A 16,958-nucleotide genomic window follows, 5' to 3' on the forward strand; every position below is an offset into this window, starting at 1 on the left:
ATCAAACCAGGAACCCGAGTGAAACACTTTTATTCCGATTTTTATGGAAGGACAGCATAATAGCTGTAGGTCACGCGTATTCCAAGAAACTTTTCAACCATAACAACGACAAAATAAATTGCGAAAATTATATAAATTGGTCCTGCTGTAGACAAATGATTCTATCATAATTGAAATTTACGTCACAGTAAATTGGGACGAAGTAAATTACCTCCTCAACCTTCTCTTCTCGCTCTTAGAAAAAAGTTGTCAGTTGTGTTGCGTGGTTTTTGTTTTTACAAAGATGCTTGTTTTTGCGTTACTATGGTATTAATTTGTCCTTCTTATCTGCAGTATTACAATACATTACATTCTGTCTCAATCACTACCACATTTCCACCTTGTAGCACCTTCCCTTCTAGTAATTTTGTTATGGTCGCAAATATACTCTCTCTCAAATCTTTATCTTATACTGCTTCTGAACTTCTGGACGTATCGACGTCTTCTATGTGTATTTTATTTTCTATTCTGAAGCAACGCAGAAAGTTCGACTATTTTACCGTTGAAAATGTTAAATCTAATAGACTTGGAAGTAACCTCTTTTAAAGACTTCCATCATTAGAGGATTCAGATGTTTCTCACAGTAATCCATTCTTCATTTGAGTACTGGAACCTACCTTCCTTTTATAGTTAATTGTTTTGGCAAATTTTGGTACAATGTTAAATTTTACTTTTCATTTTGAATAATATCGTGTCGATGATTTCTTTGGGTATCTCTTCTATGTTGTTTTTCTTAAAAACGATCGCTTTTGCGTATAATGGACTACAAAATTTTTTTTAAATATGCCTGTTTTCTGATTTGTTAGAGATTTAAACCGCGTTACTTATATCTATCTTTCTATATCACAACACTGAAAGGTAAATAAGGTCACTTAACCAAAAACAGACTTCGTAAATAATCCAGTGCCAGTACAAAAAAATAGACTATGTTTGTAAATGTTTTAATAATTATTCGAAATTACAAATGATTCCATGTATTTAGCAGCTACTTCATGACGTCAGTCTTACTCATATTTATTCATCATCAACGTAACGTAAGAATAAGACGCTTTCATTACCTACAAAAAAAAACAGTTCAAATTCGCTTACTCTGCAACATAATAGAGGAGACCGACGAAAGGCTATCAAAAAATAAAATGTAGGTCAACTTAGGCAAATTTTTGAGGAAAAAGATAAAATTTCGAAAAAGCAAGTCAGAATCAAAGTCTCTAAACTGAACCCCAATATATTATGATTATCGGTTTCTTGTCAATCAGCAATATATTGAGTAATTTCAAAAGAATTGTGAATATAGATTTTTATTTATAAAACGAAGGTTATATATAGAATTATGGATTCAAATATCTTAGCAGGACAAGAAAGTAGTCATATGTATGTAGTTCTTAATATCAGTAACATCACCTTTTTAAAAACTGAGCAGATTTTTGCTTCTCTTCATCATAAAGGAAATGTGTTTATTTTTTGATAAGCTCCTAAGTGAAGAAGATAAAAAACGAATACCAGACAAAAATAATCATAAACTTGAGCTATTAAAGTAATCAAAATCATCTTTGGTAACAACAGAACTAAAACCGTTAGCAAAAGCACCTGCTGTTGGCTTACTATCACTATACTCAACATCATTTAAATGCATCACACTTGGGGCATCAATTGTTCTTTTTTATTTTGGTTCTTAATTGAATAAATTGATTTTTTATTTCTGATTTTTCATTCTTAATTTTTCTATGATTTGTATGTCTTTAATAATTTGTTTAGTTAAATAATTAAAATAAAATTACAAATATTTTGTTATAACAATGATTAACATTATCACATTAGTACATTAGGTGACACTGTCTTTTCCTTTGAAATGTTTATATCTATTTGGATGATGCGCATCTACTTCAACAAAACTGAAAGTGCTTTCACATCTATTACTATTGGTTACAACAGCATCTAGTAAGCTATTTTCTTTATTAACAACGATATATCACTCAAAAGTGTAATATAATTTGATTTTGATATTTCATTAATCATAATCAACATTAATTTAGAAAGATTTAATCATGTATTGATAAAAATTGTCACTTTTAGTTTTGCACAGTTCTGGTTAGTTTCAGTTTTCTTTACATGGTTTCACTATATTATTTAAATAAATCTAATCATATTTTCTTTCGTATGTCGAGTTCTGGTTGGAACATGATGGGAATCTGAAAAAAATTGTCAAGTTTTCATAGAAATGCCGTCTAACTGTGCAAGTTCTTGAATTGTTTACATTTAAAAAGTTCTACGTATTCTTTCCCGTTTTTTTCATAAATACTTAAAAGATGAAGAGTAGCGTATATTTCATTCCCTTATGACTGGTTTCTCAGACATTCTGACTCGCTGCCAAGAAATTTTGATTCATTCAAACTTTTAAACCCACCCTCGTACCACAATCACATCGACAGTTTTTTGTTTGTATAAAGCATATTAATGGTTTTAAGGCATTACTTTTGTGCGCAGCAAATACAGAATACACGACCTGTAGAAGTGTAATTTGAATATTTATCCAAAATTAGACTTTAATAATAATAATAAATAGCTTTTATTATAATAAAAGAAAACAATATACAATATTAATATTTTTCGACGAAAAATAAACAGATAGCTCAAATGATCACCCCCAAATTTTTTGCTGAATCGCCAACGGAAAGTTTAATATTATCTTATATTATATTAATATTTTGTTTAAGTAGCTTAAGTTTATTTTTATTTCCAAATATCTTTAAATGTATCGATATGCAAAATACGATTTAATCAGCTTGAGTGAATTAGAGGAAAAACCATAGAAATTTAGCTTGGAAATCAATAGGTTATGGTTCACCGTATCGAATGCCTTCGAAAAATCCAAAGGTCTTAAGGCACTCATTATTTTATGTCAGTGGCTCGGACGATATCATCATGACACTTATAAGAGCATTCGCAGTACTTGACTTTCGTTTAAAATCGGTCTGACTTTCTGGTACTATTCTATTATCCATATAGGTATACATTTGATTATAAAGAACTTTTTCGTATATTCTTGATAATTTCGGTAATATACTTATTATTCTTACGTCATTGAAACTTGTCGGTGCATTATTTTTAGCTAATGGTTTCCCAAGTGACATTTTACAGCTTTTTGGAAAATAGTTTACTTCAATGGAAGAATTAATAACATACTTATCAATGAAAGGACCGCAATATTTAGCATAAGTGGAGAGATTTCGTCAACCCCAGAGGCATTTTTTTTAATTTTATGAATTTTATGAATATGAAGAAAAGTGTAGAGCATTATGAAAACAATTGTCTTGATAATATTAGATTTTATCATTACAGTTTTATTTATTTTAAGGTAACTGAGAGTAGTGTCTTTTTTTGAGTTAATATTAGAATTCTTTAGAGCCTCTCAATTTTGATTGGAGTTATTAAAATGCACAGTGAATCTAGATATATCTTTTTTTCACTTCTTATTGTAGACAATGTAAATTCCTAGTTCTTTTTAATCTTTGTAAAGCCGAATCTCTCTGCTTCATAAATATTTTAACATTTTCCGTCAACCAGGGAGCCTTTGGTTCACTTATACGTGATTCTTTAATGGGAGCATGTGCCATTTGTTTTGGCATCCCTTGCCTTTATGCCCGAAAAATTTTAAAATTTCATAATTGAATCTTGAAAAAAGTTTTAAAAAAATATACGAGTTTAGTAAAGGTTGCTAACTGACTCTCAAAGCGGATTCAGTTGTCATCGCGTCGAAGGGACCGGTCGTCAAAACTAAAGGTTTTTGTGCGCGAAGGATCATCGTGAGCAGCATTTTCTTAATGGCGTCATTTTGATTGTACCAAGAACTTTCGTAGAGCGCATGGGCTAACGCTTCGCTCTGAAACAAATAAACGAATGCATGAAAGATTTCGAAAATCAAAAGAAATGGAAAAAAACGCTGAATGTCCCTGGACTTCTAAACAATATAAAAAAGAAATAAACAGAGTCTAGAAACTAGCAAACGGAGGTCAAAAATAAAGCGTGGAGACTAATACATAGGGAGCGTAATAAAAATAAGTCATAATGGTCATAATGGTGTTCTCTTTGCATAGGCAGAAATAGAGAGTGCATTCCCCTCCCTTAATAATTCACCATCAACTGACATTTTTAATATAAATTTCAAAATCTTAGTTCTACATTGATTAATAAGAACTTTCGCACTAGAGTTTTTCCTTCCAAACCCTTAAAACGTGTTATTTTGTACTGCGGACATCAGTTAAAATTTTCTCTATTATTATGTTTTTTTTATTTTATTAAATCTGCATTCAGAGCATGTGTTTCTATTTGTTTTACATTTATGTTGTTTTGTCTTTGTCTTGGCAATAACATAGAGCCTGTGATATATACTGTGATGACGAAACCTTATCCAGTAAAAGTTCCCGGTAACTAAAGTTCTATTTCTATATGAGGTATATGAGGTATATGAATTTTAGTATAACAATGGCTTTTGCTACTCAATGTAAATATTTAAAGTTTTTATAAAAAAAGAAATATATATTATGTTTTCTGGCATAAGGAGATGGGTAGCTAATATTAACATATAAAACAATGTTTTATTTGGTAGAAAGAGTCTAGTAGATTTTTCAACATTCGCTGTTTAAGAAATTAATTATTGCATTTTTTGATTTTCAAGATACACGCAGACAAAAAACAGCGAACAAACCCATTATCTAAGGCAGCGAATATATCACAGAATGCCACTTACCATAAAGATAATTTTTGACGAAATACTGTAAATCTCCTGCCAAATAAGTTTTGGGAAGTTTTGAAAAATCTTTTACTATCAATTGTTTTTATAACCGCAGAGAATAGTTTGTTAATTTACGAATTGTATATTGTGCAAGTTGCTATTATCTGAATATATCAATGGTATTGTTGAATTATTAATTGTATTATAATTTTTTATAATCGCAAAAATTACTTTGTCATTGTAAGATTTTTATTTGCAATTTGTTATGCAAATATCAATGTGTGTATCTTTTATTCCTTTTTTTTTTCATTTATACAAATAGGTCAGTGGTATAGACAAAAAATAAAATGATTTCTGAAAAAAGAAAAGAGTATAATTTTGTAGAAATACTTTTGGATATATTTTTGGATATATTGTTTTTATTCATTTCGATGTATATATTCTTTACAGCGTGATCTACGTCCCTAGTTTTTTGAAATGGTTTTTTGTTAATATTTCCGCCACACGTTAAGAAAAAAATTTGAAATTGTAGTAGTTTAGTAATTTTGCACGCTGAATCTGATTCTGATATTAACAAAGAAAGGAAACCAAATACATGACCTGGAGGGAACATGGAATAATGCTTACTAACAAAATCTGCTCGTTGCTAAGGGTTAAGATGTATGGACATGGAAAAAAAATCATAGCATGAACAGTTTTCTGCACGCAATCGGGATCAAGATTGGGTGCAGATTTGGCCATTGAATTGTTGGAAGTTATTTCACACTCTGCATATTATTAGAAGGACATATTCAAACAAAATTCCTACGGTGTGTCGCATTTAAGACAAAAACACCCCTATATTTAGGATATAAAAATAAATACAGTAGTTATAAATAGTTATTTAAAAAAAGTGTTCCAAATATTCTATTCTAACCCCACATAATTTTGGTAAAAAAAGTTGATTTTTATTTAAAAAATTAATGTGTCATTGAAAGAAACGACTCTATAATAAGGTCAATTTAATGATATAAATCATTTAATTTAAATTCGTCAGTAAAACAAATAACACTAACACATAGTAATAACCATTTTATTTTAGGAAAACACTAATTTTTAGCAGGTAAATTCGAGAAAATAGAAACAAGCGTACATAGTACAAACGACAATATATTTTACTGCATTTTTCAACTTTTTTGGATCTTCTGATATGGTTATATCTTGACAAGCTAGACTTATTCTGCCACAAAGTTCACTATTTTTGGGCCTTGCTTCATAAGTGTAATTTGTTATCACTAAGAAAAAATAAACATCGCTCAGTGTAATATCAACTAACCAAAACTAAGACACCAACATTTAATGATTTGTTAAAGAAAAAAGGGCATATTATTTCGTCTCCTAAAGTCTTACCACCTTACTTTAACTTTCGGTGGGGATTAGTATGTAATATCTAGAATTTTAGGATGACATAACCTCATTGGCAGTGAAAAACTAAAAATGCCAGTTATGCTTTGAAATTTGCTAGGGGCGGTATGATAAATGCTACACACTGTATATACAGGATAAATGTAATATTACCTGAATTTTGATTTCATTCGCAGACCAGCCCAACACAAATGTTTGTATGATCAAAAAACTGAAGTAGAAAATTGGTGAAAGTTGTTGATTCTAAAAAAAAAGTTATTATATGCGGTTCCTACTTTGCACTACGCTATAGCTATTGTATAAATTATTGCATCTTGATTTTGTCAAAAAATACTTTAAAAAATAAAAATCCCTTAAGCATGTCATTGTTAGCAATTGTAACATTTTTGTAGACGGTTCCCTCTTTAAAGTGTGAGTTTTACCCTTACAATTAAGCTATTGAATGCGAGTTAAGGATCTTTTAAAGTTTTTTTAAAATAAAATTTGTCCTGAAAATGTAGATCGGTTGACACCTTTCAAAAATATGTGGAGTAATTTTTAGAGATCAACAAAATCATTTCTTTTTTCAAGTAGTTACTTTTTATTTATTTTGTATTTAGAAATATATATATTTTTTTAATAATTTTCTTAGTGTTTTCCTTTATCTTTGTATTTTTAAGTTTGATATTCGAGCTTACCAGTAAGCACACAAAAGATTTAATTTTTTAAAATGGTCTATTCCACTCAACAAAATTGAAATTGTCTTCGCTAATAATCAAAATAATAGTTGCGCTAGCTGCTTGCATTTTTAATGATATTCGACCGCAGCTATAAGCGAGACGCTACTACCACCAATGAATATTTTCAGTAAGAGACGAGGCCACTGAAGTAGCTACTTCAACATGACCTAAAACAGCTGTTTTAGGTCATGTTGAAGAAATTATGACTGTTGCAATGGAAATATCTTACATGGCAGTCATTTTCCGTTCCTATAAATATCGCCGTTACAAAATTCAGCGATTGTTTGCTAATAAAATATTTGGCAACCCCATAGTTGGGCCAATGTATATTGTTATTTGTTTGAGGCAATATCTCAAAAACTAATAGATTTATTCGTACAAGGTACAACAAAGACCTTTAAAAAAAGGTGACATTTACCCTCCCTCTTCCACCACGAAAATCTTAAAATAGCCCTTGCGGATAATATTGAGGTGTTTCAGCTTATTTTGTATTTTTAAATACTCTTCGAGAAAATCAAGGTGGATCCGGTAAATGTTAACTGAAGTAATTACACAGTGTAGATCAATATATTCAGGAAGTATTTATGTAAAGAATAACGACAAACAAGCCCTTTAATTTCTTTGTTGCCTTCCTAAGACTCTCTATTTGTAATTTTGAACCTAGAGTAAAGGAGGTATCAGGTTTATCAGACAAATAGCCTCACTGTTTTTTTTTTGTTTATATAAACGTTTACTAATTTGTGTCCACAGGGTAAGTTCATTTTGCACCCTTACAATACCAAAACTGTATCTATTAAAAATTTAAAGAATTGAAGAAAGAAATAGTTCTGTTAGATTTTGGTTGATTAATCGTAACATTGCAAAATATCAGTTATCTCAAAAAATATTTACCAGACTTACATCTCAATTTCTTTTTCACCATTACATTTACCTTACTTTCTTACCATACGTTACAACATTCATTGCATCTTACCGTCATGAATTGAATCGAGACGGCGGCCAGATTGAGAGAGTTCAAAAGATATTCCAGCAAAATCACGTACTTTATTAAGTCGTTTAGGTTTTCAACAAAACTAAAAAAAAACAAAATGACTCGGAGCATAATCATATCATTTTATTGCAGCTTATTGAAAAACAAAACATTGCAATCTATGATCGTGCTTTTTTTTTATGTAATTAATTTTATTCCTTCATTTCACAATTATTTTGTTTATACAGAGAATTTCAAAGCAAACGCAAGATTATGATTTCTTTTTGCTTTCGAAAAATAGAAGAAATCGATGGTAGGTCCAAGTTAGACCTCATTGGTACAGAAATGATCAGGGTTAAATAAAAATTTAATGTCTGTTCTCAGTTCTCTGTCGAAGCTCCATAAAAACGCAAATAACTTTCAAACGGTTTGAGCCAAGATACTGAAAATTGGCTTCTTCTAAACAGCCCAGGAGCAGCGATCAGAAATAGACGTCCGTCTTTTTTTCGCGATTTTCCTCTGTTTTTCGAACGTTGAAACACGATAAGTGTCCGAAATTTGAAGCCATTGACTTTACTGGCACACAAATGGAGCTCGACTACGTGACGGAACCTATTGAAATTGGGAGGGGGGGGGGGGGGGCTGGAGGGTCAGAAAATATTTTTTTAAATTATATCTCGAAAATTGCTTACGAAATGGTGAAAACTTTTGAACAAGAAGACACGACTGCATAAACTCTTATTCCTTATAATTTTTGAAAAATGTACAGAGTGCGCCGCTTTTTCTCAAAAACCGAAATGCTATGTATCAGTTGTCAGATTCTCTTACATGACAATATATGCCGTAAAGATACCTAAAACTTTTGTATTTAGGGTTTTTCGATGTTGTACAGGACGTTTGGGATATTCTGTGCAATATTCCAAAAATGTCATAGGCGTCCCAAATTTGCAGCTATCGACTTCAAATTTGGCATGGGAGTAAAAGTCCATACCCACATCTGCCCCACATGCGGGAGATCCGAGACCATTACTTTTATTTCAGGAATTTTCTTGATTATATACAGGGTTTTTCAATTATAGACAAAAATCTAAAACACCCTGAAAATTGTTTGTTTTCGTCAGTAAATTATTAGCCGTAAATCAAAATTCGCGAAAATTGGTTCGCACAGTGATGAAGGTCGTATCGAAGCGTACAATTTCTGTATTTACGAATTTCGCCGAGCGCACACCCTTCTCGAGATATTTGAAAGCGACCACGTGACACACTCAGTCTAGACGCGATGACGTCTTCTACTATTGCGGCGTTGTGCATGGTTTCAGATAACAAGTATTTTTTCGAAAACCATTTACGCCTTCGTTATAAATTTTTAAGTGTTAAATATCATTGCAAGAAACAGAAAATTTATTTCGTTAAAAATTAAAAATCTTAGTTACTTTATTAAATAAGATTGAATGGGAACCATTTGAAAATGATTTAATTTTGAATAATTTGCGATAGTACTTAAAGCTACTCAAAGAATAATAATAATAATAAGCAAATTATTATTGTCTTTCCAATTTATTCTTTCAAACATAACTTTTAATTATAAACAACTTTTAATAACATTTTGAACAATTATGGCAATTTTTATATTTTCTGTCCTACCCTGTATGATATTTCAAGTGCACCTAATATAATTAATTATGGAATATGAACCAACTTTTAGGGCTTCTTCGAAAAAGTAGCATCAAGAAAGTTCAAAAAGGGACACCACGTATATTATGACATTTTTGGATAAGCTAATACTTTTTTTTTCATTTTTCGGACCAAAACAATTTCAATTAAATTTTTATTACTACGTCACTGGAGCCAGTAGAAAGACAAAGTACGGTATATTATTTCTTAATACCGAAATTATTTCTATATCATACAAGGTTGGTCAAAACTATAAATTTGTTGAAGAAATTAGTAAGCTAAGACAAAGGAAAATTTTTTGTTTATAGAAGAACAACTTTAAATGTGCAACTGTACTAAGTGTCGCATATACAGTACTTGTAAAAAGAATAATAAGTAAAGTTCTTGTTCAAATTAATAAATCGTTTAGTTAATTTTTCAAAGAAACTTCCACAGGCTACTGCAATACTTTTTACAAAACTTCTGTATTCCTCTTGCGTCGGTTTTTGCTGATTTAACATTGCTGACGCTCTACCGATTGTCCTGTTGGTTTTCAGTCAAGCTCTGAAGAAGTCAACAGGATGATTGGCGAAACGTCAGCAATTTTGACTAAGCAAAAACCGACGCAGGAGGAATCCAGAAGTATTGTAAAAAGTAAATCGTGTAGTTAGTTGTTCAAATGAATTGGGGGGGGGGAGGGGGGGCAAGTTCGTAGCGCGTAGCGCGAAGTAGCTTTGTATTTCAGAAAGAAGCCGCTTCGCGGTTTCTTGTGGTAAAGGGACGCATTGTTTTTATATCATAGTCCTGCGGAGCACTATGGAACTTTCATATAATTTTTTTTGCCCATTAACGATACACCCTGTACATAATTAAAAAAAAATCGGAAACGGAGGTTATAGCCCTGGATCTCCCTCGTTTCTTGATTCAAGAATTTTTCCAAAATAGCAAACGGTTTTCGAGAAGAAGTTCTTTCTGAAACCATGTGGGGAATAGTGATTTTCAAATGGACTTTTTCAAATATCTCGAGCAGCGTGTGCGATAGACGAAAACCGTAACTACAGAAATTGTAGCTCTTCGTGCGGCCTATTACAATGTTTGAACCGGTTGGCCATATTTCTTGCAATTTTTGATTTGCGCTTAATAATTTACTCTGAAAGATAACAATTTCCTGAGTATTTTAGATTTTTTTCTATAAATGGAATTCCCTGTACATAATCGAAAAAATATTTGAAATAAATGTTATAGCACTGCCCAAATTTTTTTTAAAAAAGTACTTGCTAAAATTTGATTGCACCCAATTTCTATTGTTCAAATGTGGGCAAGGACTTTTACTTATCTGCTAATTTGAAGTAGATATCTGCAAATTTAGCACATTTAACACATTTCTTACAATAGGTGAAAACATTAAACACAGAAAGTTTTAGACGTCTATATGGGTTATATCATCATGTAAAAGAAACTAACATCTCAAACAGTCTTTGGCCAATTTTCAATATGAATTCAATATTCTTGAAAAATTATCAGGAATAAAAGTTTACGGAGCCAAATCTTGTGCGTCCTTTGGTTCAAGCATTTTGAGAAATAATTTGTTGTTAGATCCTTGCAAACACGATTTTTTATTGCCCTCAAATCTCAATAGGTTCCGTTAGGGGACCCGGTATTTGCTTGCCAAATTTTCGAAAAAAATCGACTTCAAGTAACAAGTATACTTACTCGATAACGTGTTGATGTTCAAACGCAAGGTTCCCGACATTTACAAATAAATTTCCTTCTCTAAACTCGATCTTTTTAAATTTAATCTGCAGTTTTTTCAAAGTCGAAGGCACGAAGATTATGCAAGAGATGAAAATCATCTTCGTGGACGCGACTAGCAGATCGATCATGATGTTCGCGATGCTAATCATCACCAGAAGCAGCGTCTGATGATCGTTCTTGTTCAGGCCAAAGTAATACAATTCGTAGGGCAATGGTTTTTCCATTTCTTCTCCATGGGCTTTATTGTATTCTTCTATTTCGGCCCTTTGCAAAAAATTCTCGATGGTCATGGATATCGCCACTCCGAACGTGAATATAAACACTGCCCAGTTACTGGCTCTGCAAAGTTTAACTTGAAACCGGTGAAACTTGAGTATTTCGTTATCTTCGCTTCGCACTATTTCCTTCTCTTCTTCCACAATGAAAGACACTACGCCCTTAAATTTCTCCTTCTGGCATATTATCACCACAACTTCTACACTTCCCATGGTGATGATATACGAAACATGTTTGAATAGCTTATCCGGATCGTTGTCCGAATAGGTGTCAGTTACGGCCACGACAAATTGTATGCACAGCGACGACAGAAATAATGGAAGAAAAATCTGCACAAATGTAGAGTAAGTTGAGTATAATTTGAGTAAAAGGGCGTTTTCGGTTGACAGTGGCAGCGGCCATATTCCGGCAGCGATCATGCAGTATTTCGTAAAATTTAGAATTGGTTGGTACACTACGTTCCGTCCCATTTTCACACGTCGCAGAGCCTATAACAAATTTTATTCTGTAAACTCAAAGCGAAAAGTAAAATATTACTACTGATTAATAGTTACGTTGGAAAAATCGATGAAATTGATTCTTTTCGAAACTATACGTTTTTTTTGTCTGTCTGTTCTCCGTTCTCCGTTTCTCTGTTCTCTGTTCCATGAATTTTCAACGATAATTTTCGAACGGTTTGAGCTAGATACAAATTCTGATGTGTAAAAATAGCCGCGGTCAGACTAGGGCGTCCATCTTTTTTTTCGATTTTCGGCTGCTTTTTGGACACACGATAAGTGCCCGAAATTTGAAGCTATCGACTTCAAATTTGGCTCCTACGTGAAATTTGGTTCCCTAACGGACACTAGTGAAATTGGGAGGGTGGGGGGGGGTTAGTGGGTCGGGAAGTGTTTAAAAAAAAATAGAAAATTGGGTTGGCAAGGATCTAAGAAAAAATCATTTCTGGAAAAGACGCAGAAGATTTGGCTCCCTAAACTTTAATTCTGGAAAATTTTGCAGGAATGTACAGAGTGCGCCGAAAAAAACTGAGAAATGGGTGCCAGTATTATTGGAAATTGGCTATAACTAAAAGACTGTGTTTCAGATGTTAGTTCCCTTTACATGACGCTATAGCCCGTATAGACAGCTAAAACGTTTCAATTTAAGGTTTTCACCTATTATACAGGGTGTTTCCGATATTCCGTGCTATATAAAAAAGGTGTTAAGTGTCCTTAATTTGCAGATATCGACTTCAAATTAAGCAGTGAAGTAAAAGTTCTTGCCTATATTTACACAGTCGAAATTGGGTGCAGCAAAATTTCACCAAGTATTTTTTAAAAATTTTTGAAAAGTTTTTTTGTTTATTTTGGCTTCCAGAAAAACATGTTTTCTTTCTATTGGAAAAATTCTTGGACAAGGAAAAGTGGGAAACCCAAGCTTATAACCTTTATTTGCGGCATTATTACAATTATGTACAGGGTGTGTCGATTATGGCCAAAAAATCAAAAAGATGCACCAATGCACAATTTCAAAATTATTTTGATGTATACAGGGTGGCTCAAAAAAGCGTGACGAATAAAATACACTTTTTTAAAAAAAGAACACCCTATTTTTAAATTCTAAATCTTATAATTTATTCAAGAACTTCATTCGGCAGCTGTTTTCAATTTTGATTTTTTTGTTTTAAGTGAAAACGAAGATATGAAGGGGTCTGAGGTATGTGTCGCAATTTCGAGTCTGTGCACCCAATCGGATAGTCAAGTATTGTTGTTTCGTGAATCTGTTGTTAAATTGGTTTCTTTTCTATTTGGTGTTTCAAATTGCTTCTATGTTGCCGAATATATTACGAAAACATTTGGTTTTTTAACAAATGTCTGAAAAACAAGGTTTTTCCCAAGTTTATAAAATTAAAACAGACAACAGAAGTCCCGCTGCAAGGAAAGCCCAGATCCAAGGCCAGACGAAATCAATGAAAGAAGAACGAAGTACAGAAAACGGGATACATTCTGAATTGTCTCATAGACTTAATCCCCTAGAATTTGACACATTTGATAATAGAGTTCGACATTTGATTTCATAAAAAGTTTCCAAGACAAAAACTAAAGTTAGACAAATTAATTTCCAATACAAAAATATCTAACAGCAAGCCAGTTATTACAAAGTATATCGACCACCAATTTTAAAACAGGATCATAAACTTAACAGACACAACATTTTCTAAAAATGAAGTTGAATTTCTGGAAAAAGGTTTCAACTTTAACTTACAGCACTCGTACGTTAATAGAGAATTAACGATTCTAATTTAAACAAACATGTATTAGCGAATATAATGAACTCTCAATTAATACATAACAAGAAACACAAACAAATTTCTCAAATGTCACTAGTAAAAACTATCAAAAACAAAGCTTCTGAAAATAACATAATATTTACACATGCAGATAAAGGAAGGCCAGTCATAGCTATCGATCTCCCAGAATATATTTCAAAAACCAACAATTCTCTTAAACCAAAACTTTTTCAATGTATCAAACACGATCCTACGGATTATATATAAGACAAGTCATGGAAGTAATTACTAGCTCCACGCTATTTAGTGAGAAAGACAAATATTTTTTTGCAATTATGAATCTACAACCACCGAAATTATATTCTTTAGTTGAATTACATAAGAGATGCCCATTAGATCAGTAGTGTCTTATGTAACAGCTCCAGCAGTTAAATTCTCAACAAAATTATTTAAGTAAAAGTTTTCAATTTATTATTTAAGTAAAAGTTTTCTATGTTACGTGGATGATGTCTTTGCTTGCCTTTTTGGAACGGACAGACAATTGAATTCTTTTTTAAATTACATTATCTCATTACATAATCGTATAAAATTCACTATCGAGATTGAACAGGATAACTCTATTAATTTTTTAGACTTAACTATTACGAAAACGCAAAACAAATTAGATTTTTCCATTTATCATAAACCTTCACACACGGACACAGTCATACGTAACAGCTCAAATCACCCTTATACACACAAAATGACTTCTTAACACTCCACTCTTAACAGAAAATTACAACAAAGAACTTAATATCATTAAACAAATTGCACTGAACAACGACTACAATCCGTCCAATTTAGAAAAAATTATAAATAAAAAACAAATTCAGACAACGGTAAACTCTATTTATCCGAAACCTAATACAAAACACGAACAATTTAAAACAATTTCATACATAGGAGAACCCAGTGAAAAAAGTTTCAAAACATTTGGCAAAATGTGGTTTAAAAATAGCTTTCAGAACTAACAACACAATAGGAAATTTTTTAAAAAACAATAAAACGAAATGTCCAAAATCTGAAAAATCAGGTGTCTACAGATTGAAATGCGGATCTTGTCTTAAAATCTATATTGGACAAACAGGTAAAACCTTCAAGAAACACATTAACGAACATAAAAAAGCGTTTAAAAACAATAGGTTACATTCTAATTATACTACACACTTAAACACAGAGAAACACATTTTTAACGACAATTTTGATATTTTACATGAGGCAATGAACCATTCAAAATGTATTGCTTAACGATCAATTGGATTTAAACACCTCTCCTTTATTGAACTTAAATTCTCAGAACAATTTTAATTAAGGTTTTATTGCCATTTTTCGGTATACATAGTAACAGGTAGTGTGTAAATATTAAATTTGATAAAGACACGGTGATGTCGAAACAATTGTCATTTAAAAATGTATAATTTCGGGAAAATCTGAACTTTTAGTTCTTATTTATTTATATGAATGCAAGCGCTGCTTGAGAGCTGTACTTGATGGGTTCTTTGGTAGCAAATAATACTTTTTTTATTTTTGATACACGCGTCGGACTTCGTTTGGTCTCTTTCAAAACACACGACAAATCTTCGTGTCCACTCACTTTTGCATTACCGTGATTTATTTCCAGAGATAACTGTAGTGCATCTATTCCCTGTGATGAGGCACTTTTTTCAGAAAAAGGTAACTTTAGACGCCCACTTTTTCAAAATAGCAACCGCTGAAACCGGCTTTGGTATTTTGAATCGAACAAAGCCTTCTACCCTCGCACTTTTTTCCATTTGGCTGCCAGATTAACGCCAAAAAAAATACTAGCTTTTTCACGAGCATGCTTCTTATATTTGTCAGACAATTTTCATTTATGCTATCTTAAATATATTTAGCAACAGTGGATGACTTTGCCAATGTTTTTTCTTCGAAACACCAAACATTATAGAGTTTCTCATTCTCGAACCTGTAGCGACCTAAAAAAAATGTTTTTTCTCTGAGATTTGAACAAAAACAAAGTACGCAGCCCGAAAGTCAATATATAAGAGTACAAAAAATATTAGCCTCAGAGTTATCACTTTTAATCATTTGTTATAGCCCTTAATAAACGCAGTTTTTTTTAATGAAAAATACACTAATTAATATAAGCAAAATATTTCACAGTCCCTTCTAAAAATTTTCATCAACTTACCTTTGTAATCTCCATTGAAAGAAAAATCTGGGTTATCACTATCACCAAACATCGCAGTTGAAAAACGAATGAAGCTTTTAATAAATCAAGCAAAAATTTGAGTTTCAGTCAAAGCCAACTGTGTGATATGGCCACACAGCCGCCAATGCATTTTTTATCTAAACTTTCAAAATTTCTAATATATTTCCTTATATTTTAGTGTTATAGCCATAAGTCCGCTTTAAGACGTTTTGACCAAAATCAGTGGACCATATACTAATTTGCGCTGGATTCAAACTCTTCAACAAAGAGACGTCCCTTCTTAGATTTCGTTCTACGATTTATCTCCAGCATTTTTAATTCTTATGCCATTTCTCCACAGCCTTATAACAAACCCGGTGAATAATTCACTTACCTTAGTGACAAAAAACAGTGATTCACTAGAAAGGTGAGAACAGAAACTGTTTTCAAACTACCACTGAGCAGTCGTCTAGGGTTCATTTGGAATTTATTTCAGCTCCCTCTGTGGTCACATCGACATTACGTATTAAAGACCTGCAATTTTCTTCCGCTATCCGTTGCATGTAACTTTGCGAGGCATGTCGACTCTGTAATTATGAGAAATAAGGGGTTTGTCACTAAAACCAAGGGGCGGTTTCCTTTCTACGCCGGCGAAAGTGAAAAAAGATTTATCGAGGTAACAGTCGTCGATTGATTTGGAAATTTCCCATCTCAGGTGGCTGTGCAATAGTAGGCCAAGACATTCGACACTGTTTTTATTTCTATTTACCGCAATTTAGATCTGTGTTGGTAACTCTTAATATTGTTACTTTGTAATATAATAATCTATTACAAAAGGTATTGGGTTCCATAATTAGGACTGTATCATCGGCGTTCCATTAGTAATCATAGTAAATGAATCATTTATGCAGATACTGAATAAAATGGGACCT

At 32.1% G+C, this 16,958-nt stretch overlaps 1 protein-coding gene across 3 annotated transcripts; it reads right to left on the bottom strand.

The window, feature by feature from the left end:
- Window positions 1-973: 973 nt before the first annotated feature.
- On the bottom strand, window positions 974-16,549 carry LOC132706298 (odorant receptor 30a-like). 3 transcript variants are annotated; one of them, XM_060677556.1, is made up of 6 exons: window positions 16,421-16,549; window positions 11,231-12,036; window positions 7,868-7,967; window positions 6,329-6,418; window positions 3,764-3,919; window positions 974-1,097 (listed from the first exon to the last, which is right to left on the bottom strand). In XM_060677556.1, exons 2-6 carry the CDS (start codon window positions 12,016-12,018, stop codon window positions 1,044-1,046), a joined length of 1,188 nt encoding a protein of 395 aa, XP_060533539.1. In that variant the 5' UTR covers window positions 12,019-12,036; window positions 16,421-16,549; the 3' UTR covers window positions 974-1,043. The 3 variants fall into 3 exon arrangements, with proteins under 3 accessions (XP_060533539.1, XP_060533541.1, XP_060533540.1); XM_060677557.1 differs by lacking the exon at window positions 974-1,097 and adding an exon at window positions 1,174-2,228; XM_060677558.1 differs by lacking the exon at window positions 6,329-6,418.
- Between the last annotated feature and the right edge of the window lie 409 nt (window positions 16,550-16,958).

Source organism: Cylas formicarius, unplaced genomic scaffold (assembly GCF_029955315.1).
Source record: "Cylas formicarius isolate icCylForm1 unplaced genomic scaffold, icCylForm1.1 PGA_scaffold_8__14_contigs__length_24414737, whole genome shotgun sequence".
NCBI lineage: Eukaryota > Metazoa > Arthropoda > Insecta > Coleoptera > Brentidae > Cylas > Cylas formicarius.

Coding starts and splice junctions, on each gene's coding strand:
- LOC132706298 (XM_060677556.1), bottom strand. CDS start 12,018: ATGGGACGGAACGTAGTGTACCAACCAATTCTAAATTTTACGAAATAC. Junction 3,920..6,328: donor CGAATGAAATCAAAATTCAG/GTAATATTACAT, acceptor TATTTGTTTCAG/AGCGAAGCGTTAGCCCATGC. Junction 1,098..3,763: donor CAACTGAATCCGCTTTGAGA/GTCAGTTAGCAA, acceptor TTTTTTTTGTAG/GTAATGAAAGCGTCTTATTC.